At 54.8% G+C, this 18504-nt stretch overlaps 1 protein-coding gene across 1 annotated transcript in view; it reads left to right on the top strand.

The window, feature by feature from the left end:
- The window catches only part of KIAA1755 (KIAA1755 ortholog), a 41710-nt gene extending 24328 nt beyond the window's left edge, over positions 1–17382 (top strand). The window contains exons 7-14 of the mRNA XM_006144126.3: positions 1778–1864; positions 3647–3763; positions 6819–6917; positions 7789–7937; positions 10104–10242; positions 11458–11580; positions 12359–12580; positions 16276–17382. Of these exons, the coding sequence (XP_006144188.1) occupies positions 1778–1864; positions 3647–3763; positions 6819–6917; positions 7789–7937; positions 10104–10242; positions 11458–11580; positions 12359–12580; positions 16276–16968 (1629 nt within the window). The 3' untranslated portion in view covers positions 16969–17382. The remainder of the gene's footprint in view (positions 1–1777; positions 1865–3646; positions 3764–6818; positions 6918–7788; positions 7938–10103; positions 10243–11457; positions 11581–12358; positions 12581–16275) is intronic.
- The last annotated feature ends 1122 nt before the right edge of the window (positions 17383–18504 follow it).

The following is an 18504-nucleotide window of genomic DNA, read 5'->3' as shown; positions in this document are numbered from 1 at the left end:
TGGGCTCCTAGGTAGTCTATGGTGGTTTGAATCCTGGACCCGGTGACTTAAAACTCACGCCAGGCATGGCGGCCGGGGGACAAGTCCACAGAGGCTGGTGAGACCTGGGACGCGAAGTCAGAGAGCTGGCGTCACAGCCCCCTCTCGCTGCCACTTCACCTCTCTGTGCCTCAGTTTCCCCCATGGAGGGCTTTCTGGGGAGGGCATTGGAACTCGGGCTTGCAGGATGAAGAGGTCGCCAGTAAATCAAGGCTTCTAGCAGCCAGTTTCCCCTTCCACAAGGTCTTTCCCCGACAGCCCCAGGCCACGCAGCAGGACTGCCAGCTCTGTGTGTCACCCACAGGTCCGAAGATGCAGCCAAGGGGCTGGTGGTCGTGATTGATGCCAGCAAACAGCCCCTGCATCCTGGTCTGGTCCGTGCCCTGCAGGCCACCCAGGTAAGGGGGAGATGGAGCGCCTTGGCTTAGCAAGTCTTGGGAGCCACCCGGGGACTCCCGACTGGAGCCTGAATGACTCAGAACTTGGAACCAGGACCTCCAGGCAGAGACTTTTAGTGGCAGCTAACAGAAAAGCCAGCCCAAACAGGCTTAAAAATGAAAGAAAGTCGTGCATTTATGTAACTAGATGATCCAGGAGTTAAATTTGGCTTCAAGTATGGCTTGATCTAGGGGCTCAAATATTGTCACCAGGACCTGGCTCCTTTCCCAATTTCTGGACCCATTCTCCTGGGAGGGTGCTATTCTTAGGCAGCACCGTTCTCGGTTGCAGCTCCAGCGTTTCCTTGTGTCTCGTTGGGCCTTGTTGGCTCAGGTGTCCCTCCATCAGGCAGTCCCTGTGGCCAGGGGGATGTGGCACACCGAGTGGAGCATAGAAACCCTGTGATCTAAGAAGGACAGAGGGGGACCAGCAGTTGGCATAATGGCTATGTCGCTGGACTCCCATGTAGTTGACCGTAGTTCGAGTCCCAGACCTGGTGGCTTAAACTCACACTGGCGCGTGGGTGTGTGCGTGCGTGCCCAAGATCCCAAGAGAAAAATGGAGAAGGGATTGTGGTATGGCCATCTCCCCTGGGAGGATGATTTCTCACTTTCTCTCTCTGTCTTTCTGGGGAGCGCACGCACCCTATACCAAAAACCTCTCAAAAAAAAAAAAAAAAAAGAAAAAGTAGAAGAAGAAGAAGGATGGAGGGAAGAGACTCCTAACCAGCCAAATGCAGCAGAGTAAATGGAGGCTTACGTCATGGTCTGGCCTCCTTGCTTTACAGATGGGGAAACTGAGGCCCAGAGGGGCGGGTCATCTAGGAAGGTCTGCAGCACGGCTTGGCCCTGCTGCTCTCCTGACTTCCCATGACTCACTCTCCAAACACATCCCACAGAAACCCCAGGCCTGGGACCTGTAGATGTCATAATGATTATGTCGCTGGGCTCCTAGGTAGTCTATGGTGGTTTGAATCCTGGACCCGGTGACTTAAAACTCACGCCAGGCATGCATGCATGTGTGCCCCAGATCCCGAGAGGAGAATGGAGAAAGGATTGTGGCGTGGCCATCCACTCAGGGCGATTTCCCTCTTTCTGTCTCTCTGGTGAGCACACATGTTTGATAGCAAAAGCCTCTCTAAAAAAAGAAAAGAAAAGAAAAGAAAAGAAAAACCCCAGGCCTGGGGGTGCCGCGCCACCCCTGTGGCCCATTTGCCTGTACCTTAGTGGGGAGGAGGAGGAAACGAAAGGGCTCAGTGAAGTCCTGGGCGGAGCAACTCTGCAGTGGTTTTCATTCCCAGGTGCTGCTCCCAGCCTCCATCGGGGCCATTCTCCTCCTGGGGGACAAGGAGGCTGCCCTCCAGCTGCAGGCCTTACCTGACGTCCAGGTGAGCGGGAGGCAGTGCTGGGGGTTGAAGGGAAGAGTGCCTGGGCTCGAGCTGAGCTGGGGTGTCAGGGATGAAGAATGCAGACTCCATGAATGAGAAGAAGCCGGGTGAGAACCTAGCATAGGGCAGTGTGGAGGAGGCCCAAGCACTGCAGGTCTTGGGTCCTGCCCCCAGAGCAGGCATTGCAGACCAGTCATCGAACATGCTCTCTTGGCTGTCCTAGCAACTCCTGGCATGCACTGACCTGCGACTGAGAGGTGCACCTGGCTTGCAACGTACTGCAAAGCTGCACCTGGTCGGCCCCTACCCCTTTCTTTTCAGATGGGGGAGCTGAGGCTTAAGCAAGCTAGACACAGAGCTGGTCTTCTTTTCCACACTGCAGCCCAGCCCAGCTCTTCCTGCTTTTCTCTCCCTAATTAATACAGACGTAGAGTTGGTTCGGGACTTTGCAGGGAAGTGCCCTGCAGCTCCTTTTAATTAGTGCCATATACGTGGCACTGTATGGGCGTGGGTGCCCAGCCCTCTGCCCTTCTTTGAGTAGTGATTGAAAAGGTCTCCTTCCTCCTGGGTAGTAAAGAGGTACGTTGTGAACTGGAGCTGTGCTTTCCAAACATTCACGTGTCTGTGACCTTGATAATGTGCTGCTTCTGATGAAGTTGTTCTGGGTGGGGGCTGGGATTCTGTGTTACTGTACTTTTTTAAGATTATCACCTTGCCAGAGAGAGACAGAGAGAAAGAAAGTGAGAAATCATCCCCTAGGGAGGCTGGCCATGCCGTAATCCCTTCTCCTCCAGTCTCCTCTCAGGATTCAGGGCACACATGCACACGTGCCCAGCATGATTTTCAAGCCACAGGGTCTGGGACTCAGACCATGGTCAGCCATGTGGGAGTCCAGTACCTTAACCACCACTCCACCTGCTGGCTCCTCTTTACGTTTTAAAAACTCACAATAGAGCTCATGCATGCACACGTGAGCAAGAGAAATATATGAGCACTCTCCACAGGGCCTAATCACATAGCAATCCTCTTCCTCCAGCCCTCCAGCCTGTCAGATTCTGGATCCTCGAGTGTATGCCCAGTATGTTTCAGGCTGATCAGGGCAGGGATTTGAACCCTGGTCGCCGTGTGAGCTTCTCTTGAGTAGTACGTTACTGCTGCTCCACAAAGCCAACCTGGATTCTGCATTTCTAAAATGCTCTGCTCCTGGGCGATGATGGTGCTGCTGGCCCATGGGGCACACTTTGAGTAGTAGGGATAACAAGCCTTGGGATTGGCTTGGTATCTAGAGCAATTCCCAGCATAAACCTCAAGTTTTACTGTCCAGGAGAAATAGTCATCTAACCCCTCCTTTATTAGGGGACACTGTTAGGATTTAGCGACCTTATTTTACCAGTCCCAAGAAGACAGCACCTTGGTGGGACACCAGAGATCAATACAAAGATTATAAAGAACTTTCATCACAAGGGCCAACTTTGATCAGTTTGTGAGATTCCCTAGAAAGCAAGCTCAGTGGGAACAAGCACCAGGATCGATTGATGATGTCTGCTTTGGGCACAAGCTAAGAGAGTGGCAATATGAGTGCTGTTTATTTGCTGTTCCTTAACCAGGTTCTGGTTCTACATTTGGATTTGTCAAATCCTCTAGAGAAGGATTGCCCAAAAGGCTGAGAGCTGGAGCTTAATCTTACCTAGTACTAGGGTAGGGATCTGGGCTGGATCTTCTTGAATGTCCATCCCCACACTGAGTTCCCTGGTCCTCCTAACTCACTTCTTTTGTCTGCAGGTGGAGATGCTGACCTCACTGAAGGCCCTCAGCTACCACGTGGATCCTAACCAGCTGCCTGAAGCCCTGGAAGGCCCCTTCCCCTACTGTCACAGCGAGTGGGTGCAATTCTTCCAGGTGGCTACCATCACGGCCTCCAGTCTCTGGCCTCATCCTTCCCTTCTTTCTATCGCTACCCTGCCCCCTGGATCCGTCAGCTCCGTTAGGTTAAAAGCAAACACACAGACATTCAACAAATATACAGGAGGAAGGTGCAGAGTGGAATGATTTAGAGCTCAGCCTCTGAGGCCAGACTCCTGAGTTCCAATCCCAGCTCTGCTGAGCCTTGGTTTCTTCATCACGAGAGTGGAAGGTAATGATAGGACCTCCTCATGGAGTTTCTGTGTGGAGAGTAATTAAGTTCATGTGGATACAGAACTCAGAAGAGTGTCTGGCATGCACTGAGGGCTACGTCTGTGTTGACGGAAAAGAAATGTATGGGCATCTGCTGTGCAGACCCACAGGACTCCAGAGCTTGGGGTCTGGTCCGGGAGGCAGATGTGCTCCTCCTGCAGGAGGGAGGAAATAAGGAAAGCTCCCCTGCAGGGTTGCTTTCTCACCCCACCCACGAGGGCGCATGTCATGGCCAGTTTAACACACGAGGACTCAGGGTGGGGCTGACCTGCACAACAACGTGTAGGTTATAGGCTTAAATCACAAGCACCTGTGCCCGTAAGTGCCCATCGGGGCTCCTGCCAGACCTGGGGCTGCCCACCCTCTGCCCGTCACATGTGGGGCTGGGAAACCCCCTCTGGTCAGCAGCCAGCTTGTGCACTGTGGCATGGTTAGCACCACCCCTGGCCTCACCCACTCTGCGACAGCCACACCCCGCAAACTATGACCACCCAAAATACCTCTAGGCATTGCCAAATATCCCCTGGGAGACAAAGCCACCCCAGCCCTTCCCCGATGAGAACCACTGGTTTACACTAACCCATGGTTAGTGGTGGACCCTTTGCTCTGTGCCTAGCGGATCATTTTAAAATCGTGTCTGTTTTTGCATAGGCAGTATGTTCGAAATTCAAGGAGTGTGAAGGGAATACACTGAGAAAATCTCCCTTCCTACTTGTCTCCCAGGTCCCCAGATCCCTTCTCCAATCAATCCAGTAAGCTTTTCTTTTCTTTTCTTTTTTTCTTTTCTTTTCATTTCTTTTTTTCTTTTCTTCTTTTCTTTTCTTTTCTTTTCTTTTCTTTTCTTTTCTCTTCTCTTCTCTTCTCTTCTCTTTTCTTTTCTTTTCTTTTCCTTTTCTTTCTTCTTTTCTTTTCTTTTTAGATTTTGCCATAGGGTGTGTGTGCGGGCAGAGAGAGACAGAGAGAGGGAAAGTGAGAAATCACCCGCTAGGGGAATGGCCATGTCACAATCCCTTCTCCATTCTCCTCCTAGGATTTTGAGTGCACATACATGCATGCATACGTGCCTGATGTTTTTCAAGCTGCCGGGTCTGGGACTCAAGCTGCGCAATTGAGATCTAGTAAGATCTAGTGCCTTCACCACCACGCCACCTGCTGGCCCCTTGAATTATATTTTAGCTTTAACTTTTTCTTTATTCATGACAGAGTGTGTGCACAGGCGCATGTGAGTGAGAGAGAGGAGCAGCCTCCACAGGGTCTGGTCACACTGTCATCGCCTTCCTCCAGCCCTCTGGCCTATTGATCTTGGGCACTGGCGTCTGTGTTCAGTGTGTCTCAGGCTGACTGGGCTGGGGATTTGAACCACAGTGGCCATGTGGGCTCCAGCTTCTCCTGGGCATTACATTCCCATTGCACCATGGAGCTGTCCCTATTTTAGCTTTAAAATCTTTCTTTTAAATGGACAACCAGACCCAGAATGACTGGAACAGAGATGGATCTGGTGTGGAGACTCTGTTGGGGATATTTCTCTCTTGCTCTCTCTGAAGAAATAAATACATAAATAATCCAACAATCCAAATCTCAGTGGTTTAACAAAACAAAGTGTGTATATATTTTGTTTTGAAAAAGATCAACAGCTGGCCTGGCCTTGGCAACACTGTTGGTAGTGTACTGAACTGCAGTGCTGGAAGCCACAGGTCGGCTGTGGGTTCAGATCTCTGGCCCAGTCAGCCTGAAACATGCTGAGCATGCACACACGTCTGAGACCCTGGTGAGCTGGGAGGGTGGCAGAAGGGGATCGTGGCACTGGGCGATCCTGCTGAGGGTGCGTCTCATGCATGCACATGCACACGCACGCACTCTCTGCTTAAGTGAAACCCTGATGATGATTCACAGTATGTACTGGACCCTAATCTCAGTGCTGTGTACTAATTCACCCCTTTACTCCTCAGGCACCCTACGAGGCAGGATATACCGTGATCTCCATTTTACGGAGAAGGGTGCGGGGCACAGAGGGTAGGTTACTTGCCTAAGGCCTCACAGCTAGTAAGTGGCAAGGCTGGGCTGAAGCAGGAGCCAGCAAAGAAGATCGCTAACTCCACCTCTCCCCTTCTACCCTCTCCTCCAAGGTCTCACTGAGGGCCTGGGGTAGCTCGGACCTGTCATCTTTCTCCTCCCTCTCTCATTCCCAGCACGGTGGCTCCCAAAGTGTGGCCCCCAGCCAGCAGCATCAGCATCTCCTGGGAACCTGCTAGAAATTCACATTTTTGACTGGCTTCATGGCCCGGTGGTTAAAGCAGCCAGAGCCCACATAGTGCAGTTCAGGTCCCAGACCTGGTTGAGAAACACGCCAGGCACGTGTGTACGTGTGCCCATAATCCCAGAAAGAAGGATAGATAGAGGAGAAGGGATTATGCATGGCCATACACCATGGGAGGGGGGCTTGATTTCTCCTCTCCTCTCCTCTCCTCCTCTCCTCCCTTTGTCTGTCTCTCTCTGGCAAGTGCACATGCCCTCCAGCAAAAAAAAAAAAAAATTAAATTAAAAAAGAAAAAGAAAAAGCCCTTTCTCAGGCCGGATCCTAGTGAGGCAGAATCAGAAACTCAGGAGCAGGACCCAGGAGTCTGTGTTAACCAGCTCTGCAGATGACTCAGAGACAACTGGACAAAGTATGGGAGCCACTGCCCAGTGGTCCCCACTCCCCCTGCTCATGGTGTCCTGTTGGGGTGGGGCGGCAGCCTCCTTGCCCAGACTGACCCCCACTCTGGCCTCTGTCCTGCAGAAGATGGACCCTTTCCTTGCTGCGCTCCGCCAAGCCTCCTCCCTGCTACAAGCTTCCATCGAGGAGTTTGAGAAGGGCGACCCCCCTGGGGGAGTACAGGTGAGCCTGGTGCCTTGAGTGGAGGGAAACCACACTGTACCCAACTCTACAGACCAAGGGCGCAGTGAAGGGAACAGCGAGGGTAGGTGTCCTCATCCCCGTTTCCATGCATTCGTTGGACTGATACTGACCAGGCCCTCGCCGTGTGCCATGCTGGAGCTGGCTTGCCCTCCCCCACGGGGCTCGTGGTGCAGTGGCAGAGTAGATATTTAAAAAGCAAACAACCGAGTGGATATGTCATGACAAATGAAAGTAAGAAGACAATGGGAAAGGCAGGATGGCCTCTCTGAAGAGCAGGCTTTTAAGTCAAGGCGGGCGGTTTGAGAAGGAGCCCGTTCTTGAGGGAGGCTGTGCTCCAGGCAAAGGCATGCAAAGACCCTGAGGTGGGATGATTATGCTTGGGGTGTGGCAAGGAGGCTGTGGAGCAGTGAGTGGGGGGAAGGATAGGAAGAGAAGCACTGGAGGATCTACTAGACAGCAGGGACAGAATTAAGGAGGAGCTGGGTTACAAGGATTCCAAGCAGGTAGGGAAGCACTGGCGAGTTTACGCAGGGAGACCATCACGGTTGCATGCTGAGATTCTTCCAGCTGCCATGTGGAGCACGGACTGTAGGGGGAGCCAGTGGGCAGCAGGGAGATCCGCAAAGAGGCTGGAATCAGCGTCCCTGGGAGAGAGGATGGCCTTGGACCGGTGCGGTTGCCTTGGTGATGCGAAGGGGCGTGGCTTGAGCGAGTTTTAGCGAGAAATGACAGTCATTCCGGAGGATTTTGAATGCTCAACTGGGAAAGCCAGGCTTGGTCTGAGAGTGAGGAGCCTGAATTGGGTAGCAGCCTGGGGACTGGGCCTCAGGTCACTTCCCTATGCTGCCAGGAGGCTACCAGGTGCCTGAGCAAGTCCAAGGAGCTGATGGAGGCCGTACTGAAGGACCCGGGCCTCCTGAGCCTCCAACAGGAAGGTGGAGCCACCCTGGCCAGGCTGCAGAGGGAGGCCAGCAGGCTGGACTTCAACCCCGATGTCAGGTACAGGCTCCCGGACTTTCCTCTCCACCTCCCCTGGTTCCCCAGCCAGGAGGCTCAGAGCTGAGCCTCCCCACCTAGGGGTCATAGGGAAGGCCCATGATGCCAGGATTATGGTGTGGGGGGTCTATATGCTAGACTGAGGCCAGACCACAGCCCCATCCTGCCCCCAGGTCCTGGCAAGTTCCCTGTCCCTCTTCTGCTGCCCCTCCTTCATCCCTGGTCATCTTCATGTCCAGGCGGGCATCAAAAGACACCCCCTCCAACTTCCACTCAGACCCTCGTCTGAGCCCCTTCAAAGCCCACCTCATTCATTCCTGGCAAGGACCCCGTGGGACCCAGCTTGTCTCATTTGTCTGTCGGGTAGCTGGGACTCAGTAAAGTGAATGACAGTGAGCCAAGGGTCCCCTGGGGGTCTGGACCCAGACCAGCTGAGCACCTGGTCTCACACCACTCTGCTTCCCCACGGGCTGTTTGTCCTGACTGGGGAACCTCATGGAAGTCGGGGGCTCCGAGCCATAGAGCAAATGAAAGACATTTCTGGGAAGTGGGGGCTCAGTAACTGGAAATAGCTCCTCTCTCTTAGAACACAGGTACTTCTAGTCGGGAACCAAGCGAAAAGCTTGCATAGGCTTTTGAGATCAAACTGCTTATTGAAGTGCTACCTAATAGCACTTAGCAGGTGCACACAGTTCTAAGGGCTCGATAAACACCAACTCGTTTCACTCCCATTCCTGAGGTAGACCCTAGTTTTATCATTTTGCTACAACGGAGAGGGTAAGTGACTTGCCAGGGTCACCACAGCTGGGATGTGGTGGGCCAGGATTTGCACCCAGGCAGCCTGGCCCCAGAACCCTGAACATGGCACCCTGAGCTGCACCCCTAGACCTGGGGCAGGTTCACACAGTGCTGGGCAGCAGTGGGCCCTGGTGCTAGGTGCAAGGTCATCCCCCTGCCCTTCGCACTGCCAGGTGGGGCTGGCCCTGTCTTTCCCAGCATGCCCCTGCCACACCTACCCTGCCCAGGCTGCTCCTGTCCACCTTCCCCTCTAGCCCCTTGGCGCCAGCAGCTCCACCAGGGGGCACTGTGGTCCCACATGAAGCGCTGCGTGCGTTTGTTCTGTGATGGGTCCCTGCAGGGCCGGCCTGCTGTGGTCTGTCCCTCAGTCTCCAAACAGGCTGGCATTTTTCCTCCTGTTCACACATGTGGGTCCTCGTCCTGGAAAGGTGGTGACATGGGGAGCTGCAGTCGGATAGGGAGGCCTGGGCAGAGCGAGACTCCCCACAGGGAGGCAAGCTTTCCTTCCATATCTTCTCTTCCCTTTTCTTTCTGGAGCAAGACTCTCTTGGTGTGTGGGGATTTATATGTCACCTGAAATCCAATCTACACCCCTTCCTTTATGTCTCCGGACTTAGACCATTTAAAAACATTTACGCACAGAAGCGGCCCTCTCTCCAATTCGGTCTGTCCTATGGGAGTTCTTTTTCCCTTTCTGGACCCCTGTTTTCCCATCTGTAAAATGGAAGCCGGGATGGAAGAGCATGTTGCATCTTGGCAATAAAAACAATAAGCGCTACAACGTGGAGGGTGGGGTGCTGTGTTCCTGTCGCTGGTGCCTGGGGGCTGGTTCTCAGCCTGGCTGCCCTGAAACCGTGTGAAGAGCTTCAGAGCCCAGCCCTGCTCAGCGAGACTCGGTTGGCCTGGAGTGGAGCCTGACTATCGAGGTTTTTAATGCTCCTTGGGCAGGTTCCAATGCATAGCCAGGGTTGAGAAAGAGATATTAGATGAGTTAATTCTCACAACTGCTCTGAAAAATGGGTTCAGTCATTATTCTCACTTTACAGACAAAAACACAGAGACACAGAATGGCTGAGAAATTTGCATCAGATCCCATTCTAGAAGGTAGCCCGGCTGGGATTTGAACCCAGGTCTGCCCAGCTGGCTTGCACCTTGTTAGGAAAAAGAGAGGGTTCTTTTACTTCCAGGTCATGTCCTCGGGTCCTTTCAGTCCCATGAAAGGCCAAGGCTGAGGTCCACAGAGGTGTATGGACGTGCTCAAGGTCACAGGGCAAGCCAGCAGCTGGCTGGGGGTTAGGATGGACAGGCCTGTACTGGGCAGAGCTGTTGAGAGGGCATGGGGGTTCTTTCTCACCCCCGTCTGCCTCCCAGGAACCACCTGGCGGAAGCTGCTGCCCTGTACAGCCTCGTAGATGAGCAGCTTCACGTCCTGGTCACTGCGTCCAACCACCTCCTGGGGAAGCTGGAGCTCCGCGTCCGCCTGGGCCGCCTGGAAGCCGCCATCCAGCAGGTGAGGGGAGGATGGTCCTGGGCGAGTAGTGACACCTGGCTGGCTGCCCTCCACAGGGAACGCCCAGCCCCAGCCTGGCACTTTGGGCATAAAGACACCATGGCGGGCCAGGCAGACATCCTTGGGAAATGGCACGTGGTGTGGCACCCACTAAGTGCTTAATGGACAGAGACAAAGCCCCAAGAACTGAACCTATTGAGCACCTACTATGTACCAAGCCCTAGGCCAGAGCTTTCATGTGCATCATCGCTTTCCAACCTCATCTCTTAGCAGCGATCTGGGGGAGGTGTGATTTGGCCCACTGCACGGATGAGGAAGCTGAGGCTGGGAGATGCTGGGAGAGGAGGGGCTGCGGCTGTGATCCCAGGGATCTCAGGTGCTGGAGCCCACACCTGGCGCCTTTTCATCTGACTGCGGGAACCAGCGCATCCCTTCATACCTGGGGCTCTGGGGCACAGTGTGCTCTAGGAGTCTGACAGCCTGGGTTCCAGTCCCAGCTCCAGCACTTCCTAGTGGTGTGACCCCAGGCATGCCACCTAACTGTCTGGTGCCTCAGATTCCTTATTTGCTGAATGCTTATTGAATCGGTGCCTGCTATGTTGGGTTTAGGAGGACTGATGAACCCTTTCTACCATAGGGCGGGCGCCACCACGCCCCTATGTACCCTTTTTAGACACCCCAGAGTAAGACGAGGACTTCCAGCAAGGGCCGTCTTATGCCTTCTGTCCCTCACTGCATCTTCGTCTAGGCTGTTTCGCCAGCGAGTGAGCTGAGCCCAGAAGGCAGAAGTGGCTCTCGCGCCCCACACAGCACATTTCCAGCTGCTCGTACACCTTCCCCGGCAGTTCGCAGCTGTCTTTCCAGGACGGTTTGCACTCTCAGAGGGCCAGGGATTCATCGCCATCGAGGAAGCCCCTTTTATGTCCGGGTGGCACCGAGTGGACAGAGTAAGCCAAACGTGCCACCCTGTGACTTCAGTGTGACATTGAGGACTACACTCTGCAGGGTGCTGGGTAGGCCAGATCCCTCTGGGGCCCCTCAGCGTGACTATGCACCTCCTCATCTTCTCTTCTCCTTCCCTGGATTGATGAGGTTTCAGTCCCGGCCAGTGGGCACAGGTCTCAGCCCTGAGTGACTAAGGACCAAGGAAGTCGGGTTGTTGACCAAGGGACGTCTCACAACCTCTCATCTCCAAACCTACTCCCCACACCCCAGGTCAGCGACTGGATGGAGCAGGAAGGAAGCCAGTGCCTGCAAATGCTGACCCCCAAGGATGGAAGTGTGGAGACTGTGGAGAAAGCCCAGGCAGAGTTTGAGGACTTTTTCCTTCAGGCCGCAGTGCGTTCTGAGCAAGACCATGGCGGATGGAGAGGGCACTGGAAGGGTGGCACTGTTAGGGCAAAGATGTGGAGGTGGGGAAGTACAAAAATCTTCCAGAGACAGTGAGGGCTCCAGCTTGAATCACGGAGGGTTTGGTTTAGATGTTACCTCCTCCAGGGAGCCTTCCCAGATTGCCACATCCAAAGACTACTCAGAATTTTTAAAGTGCAGACCTTAGGGCCTTACTTGGACCTATGCAGTCAGCCTCAGCAAACAGGGGAAGGAGGCTGCATCTTTGATGTGTTGGGTCCTGGGCTCAGGGTGAGTCAGTCTATTTCAGCCCTTGGAGAACTCCCAGGCCAGCAGAAGATGTGGGTGGGGAAAAAACAGGGAACTGGACGGACAGAGGAACACAAAAAAGGAGCCTCTAACCCAGTCTTTGGGGTCTGGGAAGTTTCCCAGAAGGAGGTGACACCTGAGCAGAGTCCAGCTGGGCCATGAGAACGGCAAGGCAGAGGCCCATAGCCTTAGGGCCTTGTAACCTCTCCTGTTGCTAAACCCTTATCTTGAGCTGAGCCCTGAGGTGGTGCCACGCGGGTCCCCCTTCTACAAATGAGAAAACCAAGACTCCAAGAGTCTTGTCACTCAGCAGCAGGGTGGCAGGAAGTGCCTGATCTCTGAGTGAGGCCCCTGACCATGCTGGGGTTGAGTGGACAGCCTTCCTCCTCTCCTCTCCCCTCTCTCCTTTTCTCTCCTCTCCCCCACTTCTTCTCTTTCCCCTCCCCTCCCCTCTTAGGCCCAGTACCGCAGAGGCCTGGAGTTGTCCAAGCAGGCGGCCCAGCTGGGAGCTGCAGCCCAAGGATCCAGAGAGGGGGGAAGGACAGAGTCCCCAGAGCTGGCAGCCTTCAGCTCTACCCAGCGGACCTTCCAGGCTAAGTTGACCCACTTCTACATGGCGGCAGAGCGGCAACGCACTGACCTCGAGACGCTGCTTCACCTGCACCGCTTCTTCAAGAAGGTGAGCCCCGTGGCCCACCTGCATAAGCCCCCATCCCCCGAATGGGGGGCGGTGGGAACAGAGCGTGGCCTAGATGTAGCATGGGGCTCTTTGCATGATCCATTCGCACGTCCCATGAAGGGGAGAGAGCACTGGTGAGAGGGAGAGCTGGATGCGAACCCAGATGTGTCCCTGCCTCCAGCACACCCGACGTCCTTCTCCAAGGAAAGGAGAAAACGCAAACCAACGCCCTTATCCAAGCAGGCAGGATGATGGCGAAGAGGGCAGTGACAAGGCTGGCACGAGGGCAGCCCATGTTGCTGGACATGCCAGACCCTCCTGGGGTTACATCACACCCCTACCTGCTGTAGTTCTCACCAAGTCTCCATGAGGGAGGTGCGCCAACATTATTCCCATTTTTACAGATGAGAACACTGAAGCCCAAAGAGAAAAATGACTTGCTCGAGGCTGCCTCGGGGATCTCAGATTAACCCCGCCCCCATCCCCCGAATGGGGGGCGGTGGGAACAGAGCGTGGCCTAGATGTAGCATGGGGCTCTTTGCATGATCCATTCGCACGTCCCATGAAGGGGAGAGAGCACTGGTGAGAGGGAGAGCTGGATGCGAACCCAGATGTGTCCCTGCCTCCAGCACACCCGACGTCCTTCTCCAAGGAAAGGAGAAAACGCAAACCAACGCCCTTATCCAAGCAGGCAGGATGATGGCGAAGAGGGCAGTGACAAGGCTGGCACGAGGGCAGCCCATGTTGCTGGACATGCCAGACCCTCCTGGGGTTACATCACACCCCTACCTGCTGTAGTTCTCACCAAGTCTCCATGAGGGAGGTGCGCCAACATTATTCCCATTTTTACAGATGAGAACACTGAAGCCCAAAGAGAAAAATGACTTGCTCGAGGCTGCCTCGGGGATCTCAGATTAACCCCTGAGCCCCTCCCAAATTCATGCAGCTAAATCCCTCATTTTTCTAATGGGGAAACTGAGGCCTATGGGACAGCCTGTGAGCCGGCTAGGACAGGAACCCACATGGCTGGCCCAGGCCCAGTGCCCTCCACTGCCTCACATTCACCACCAAGGACAGAGCCTGAGAAGAGCCTAATCCCTGCCTCCCAGAGGGGCCTTCGGGTCTGGCAGGGAACATGGGATACTTCAGGGTCTGTGGGAGGACCCAGGTTAACTCAGTCCTGGGGCCCTGTAAGGACAGGGTGCTCTGTTTCCTGGGAGCAGTGGTCAAGGGAGGCAGGTGTCTGCGGTGGCTGCAGAGGGATCCCCACACCTGCCACTGCAGAGGTTGAGGGTAGGATCTGAGACCCTGGCGTCCAGACCTCACACGCCTGTGTCTGGACGTGGCCTCAGCACGATCTTCACCTGGGCCTCTGCCCCTCGTTAATGATAAAAGCAGGGGCTGTGGCTGTGGTTCTTACTGTGGGCCAGACCGGCTTCTGGTCCTCTCACATGCCATTCCCTTGTCACACCAGCCCTGTGAAGCAGGAACTCCCATTCTGCCCATTTACAGGGGAGGAAACAGAGAGGTCAAATATCTCACCGCGGGTCACACAGCTAGTGGAGGGGTGGCCCTGAGATGCCAACCCACAGCCTGGGCCCTACTGCCAGCCTTGCCAGGCAGAGAGATCATTCAGTGAGAGGGAAATAACCCAGCACAGGCTTTGCTTGGGCGTGGAGTGAGGAACGGCAGCAATGTTATTACCTAGGGGAAGGAGCAGCAGAGGTGCCCGAGGGGTAAGGGCGGCTGGAAGCTTCTTCCTCTCCCTCACTGATGTCAGCCTTTTCAACACCATTGGCCTTCCCTCGGGTTAGCCACTCTTGCCCCAGCTCAGAGGCCTATGCGCTGGCACTCCCTCCGCTGCAAGGCTCTCCCCTCCACCTCCAGCTTCCTATCTTTCTTCCACTCTCAGCTCAAGTCCCCTCCTCACTGAGGCCCTTTCTGACCCAGCCTCCTGCTCTGTCATCCCTGCTTTCTCACATCGCAGTGCCCTTTGTGATCTGAGATGATCCTCTTGCTTGATCACTTGCTTGTCCCTTGCCTGTCACCTGTGAGGGTTCTACTCTGTCCATGGGGCTGGAGCAGGGTCAGCACACACCGGGGGCCCCTGGGCACTTGTGGGTGTCTGGCCTGGTTGGGAGAGGAGAGGCTGGAGGAGGTGGCATCTGCCCAGGCCTGGAAGGTGTGCAGGGGCAGTGGCAGCACTGACCTCAAGTCCCACTTTGGACACCTCTCCTGTGGGGTCCGGGCCGGCCCCTTCTCCACTCTGGCCCTCCATTTTTTATCCATACAAGGGGTTGGTTGAGCAAGAGGATTTGAGCTGCTTTCTATCTGCGTCAGGCTTGACCTGGAAGGTTGAGTCCTAGACAGACAGACAGTCAGACAGGCCAGCCAGAGCAGGCTGAGCCCCAGTGGGAGCGTGTTTGCAGCAGCTCCAGTGCTAAATAATAATAACACGATTGCGCCGCTAACGGAGATTTATGGAGCCCTTTCCCGGCCATGAGCTCCGTGTGCTTCCACGAATATGAAGCCATTTATCTAAAGACAAGTTCCCTTAATCCGCGGAAAGATGGTCTCCTCGGAGAAAATGGTTCTCCAATCCTTACAGCCTAACGGCTCACTGTCGGGCTCTAAATTAATGGAGAGAAAGATTATGTTTTTCATGAGCTGCTGGAAACGGGCTGGCTCCTTTGCAGGCTGCAGACATTTTGTGCAGGAAGCAGGGGTGGGCAGAATCACAAAATGGAGCAGGGCCCGGCCAGAGCGAGGGCCCGGCTGCAGGGCCTGCTCGGCCTTGGCCAGTTTCTCCTGCACCAGGAGCTGCTTGGAGCACGCTGTCAGCCAGGACGGATGAGAATCGGGACCCTAGCTCCTGTCTGACTCACTCGCTGCGTGCCCTGGGGTAAGACACTGCACTTCTCAGAGCCTCGGTGCCCTCCTCTGCAGAACGGGCTGCTGATCACGTGCAAGACTGACGGAGCCAGGCAAACCTATTGGCACTCAGTGGCCCTCAGCCAGACTCCTCCCTCAGCGCCGCTCACAGGGCTCGTACAATCCAAAGATCCGCAATCCCAGCTCTCGAAAGGCTTTTTGTGACCATAGAGTACAATTTTCATTTCATGGGGGGGCCCGATGACGAGTGAGTCCTTGCTGCCCACGGGCCCATAGAAGCTGCCTCCAACCCCAAGGGTGGTGGGGCTGACCCAGGCGGCAGGTAGGTGTGGCCCCGGGACGAGAGGAAACACGTGATCATGGTCAGCAGAGACAGTAATGGCCCCACAAAGGTCCTACTGTGGGAGAGGAGGGGAGGCTGGGGACAAGAGGAGAGGGAGCTGGGGGCTCAGGCTGGGGCTCAGCCCACTCTGGCTGACCTGTCTGTCTAGGTCAAGCTCCACAGAGATGAAACACAACTCAGAAATCTTGTATGGATGAAAAATTGAGGGCCAGAGTGGAGGAGGGGCCAGCCCAGACCCCACAGCGGGAGGTGGCCGAGGCAAGACTCGAGGTCAGGGCTGCCACTGCCCCTGCATGCTTTCTGGGCCTGGGAAGATGCCACTTCTTGCAGGGCCTGGTTAATTTCGTCTAGTGGTCCTTTCACCTTGAGCACCCCCATGCTCAGAGAGGCACATCCCTGTCCTTGCGGAGGGGCCCACTCCCAGCCTGAGCTCCCAGCTCCCTCGCTTCTTGTCCCCCAGATGACCTGGTTCCACATGGACTGTCAGGACCTGATGACTCAGCTGCAGCTGGGCAAGACCCAGAGGGCCAGCCCCAGGGACCAGCGCCGTCTCCACCGCTACCTGCAGCGACTGGAGGCCGAGTTCCCTCCTGAGAAGCTCTCGGCCATGGGGCTGCAGGTGGCCTCCCTGAGCAGACCAAGTCTAGGCCAGGACCTGTGGGGGGAGGCGCAGGCCAGACACCAGGAGATCCGGACCCTCCTGAAGAAGGCCTTGGCCCACTGTCCATGCCCAGCGGCTGCCTCTGCTCACTCAGCACGTCCAGAGAGAAGAGGGGTAGCTGCCAAGGGCCAGGGTCTCAATGAGGAACTCACTTCCAAGGGGAGGTGGGACTTGCTCCTCCAGGACTCACCGGGCGGGGATCCTTTGCCCAAATCCTGTTGGCCTCTTTGGGCCACCAGAGCCAGGCAGAACACAAGTTTCCAGGCAGGCCCGGCACCTCAGGGAGCTGGAGAGGCCGACGAAGGCAGAGGCCTGCATGAGCTGCCTCATCCTGCCCCCGAGCCCTTTCCTGCCCCACTTCTCTTCTGGCAGAAGCTCCACAAACAGGGCTGGGTGCCCCACTCCACTGGGGGCAGCTTCTCCTCAGAGGGGACAGACTCACAGACCTCTCTGGAGGACTCACCCCAGACCAGTCCCCCTGCCTCACTCTAGGGGGGTCCCCCCCAGATGGCTGGGATGGGGCCCAGCTAGAGGGAGCTGGAGAGCCCTGACCAGCCCCGTCGGGATGCAGCTACCGAGCACTGGGTTCACATTTGCCGTGCTGGAAGGCTGGGAACCCTGGGCCTGCTCCTAGCCCAAGGAAACTCTGGGAAGTTCTGATTCTCACTCAGGTGGAATGGCAACAGTGGGAGTCTCAGCCAGGACTCAGTGATGGGGTGACTGGCTCTGCAGCTCTGGGTCTCCGGAAGTCTCACCTGTAACAGGCCTGGCGCCCTGCTGGGACTCAGGGGAGCACACAGGCCTTCCCCTTAGGCAGGCAGCCATAGTCACCTCCTACAGAATCCATGGGCAGGAGACCTGGGAGTGGCTTTGTCAGCGATAAAACTAACTCTGGAAAATGTTGAAGGAGATTTAGTTCTTTCTTCTTTCCTTCTTTTCTTCTCTTTCTCTTTCTTTTTTTTTTTTTTTTCCTAAGATTTCCCCCGTCCCCCACAGGGCATGTGCACTCGCTGGAGAGAGAGAGAGAGACAGGGACCGATTTGGAAAGTGAGCAATCATACCCGGAGGGGAGGGGAGATGGCCATGACATAGACCCTTCTCCTTCTAGGAGCTTGGGCAAGCATGCATACATGCCCAGCGTGATTTTCAAGCCGCCAGGCCTGGGACTTAAACCACAGTCAGCCATGTGGAAGTCCAGTGCCTTAACCACTATGCCACCTGCTGGTCCATCTTCTTTCTTATTTAATTTTTGCAGGAAGTATGTGCATTTGCCAGAGAGAGAAAGCACCCCTCAATGGGGCATGGTCACACCTTAATTCTGTCTCTGTTTCTCTATTCTGTAAAGATTTGGGGCATGCACGTATTTTGTTTCTCAAACCACCAGGGCTGGGATTTGAACTTTGCAGTTGACCATGTGAGATCCAGCTTGTCTTAACCACTATGTAACAGGCCAGCCCTAAGGAGGTTTATTCTAAACCAGTTTGAGTGGCCGCAGCTTGGGGAAACAATCTCGATAATTCTTGAGAAAGTGCTTTCTACTCACCTGAGTCACAGCAGGTGTTTTGTACATTTCAGGAAAGCAGAGGTTACTATCAAATCAATACCCAGAGATGTCAGCCAATAATGGGTAGCTTGAAGTGGGGCATTTACAAGACACAAATAGATTCAAAGATATATTTTTTTAGCTTATTATTTGTTCAAAGAACAAGACCTTGGGGACCAGCAAATGGCATAATGGCTATGTTGCTGGACTCCCATGTAGTTGACCACAGTTCAAGTCCCAGACCCGGTGGTTTAAACTCACACCACACACGCCCAAGATCCCGAAAGGAGAATGGAAGAGAAGAAGAGATTGTGGCGTGGCCAGGGGTGTGGCTTCTCACTTTCTGTTTCTCTGTCTCTGTCTCTTTCTGTCTTTCCGGCAAGCGCATGCATCCTATACCAAAACCTCTCCAAAAAAAAGGAAAGAAAGAAAGAAAGAAAGAAAGAAAGAAAGAAAGAAAGAAAGAAAGAAAGAAAGAAAGGAAG

Source organism: Tupaia chinensis, unplaced genomic scaffold (assembly GCF_000334495.1).
Source record: "Tupaia chinensis unplaced genomic scaffold, TupChi_1.0 Scaffold000115_1, whole genome shotgun sequence".
Classification (NCBI taxonomy): domain Eukaryota; kingdom Metazoa; phylum Chordata; class Mammalia; order Scandentia; family Tupaiidae; genus Tupaia; species Tupaia belangeri.
Note: the sequence above shows the minus strand (reverse complement) of the source record. Positions and strands in the feature narration are given on the sequence as shown.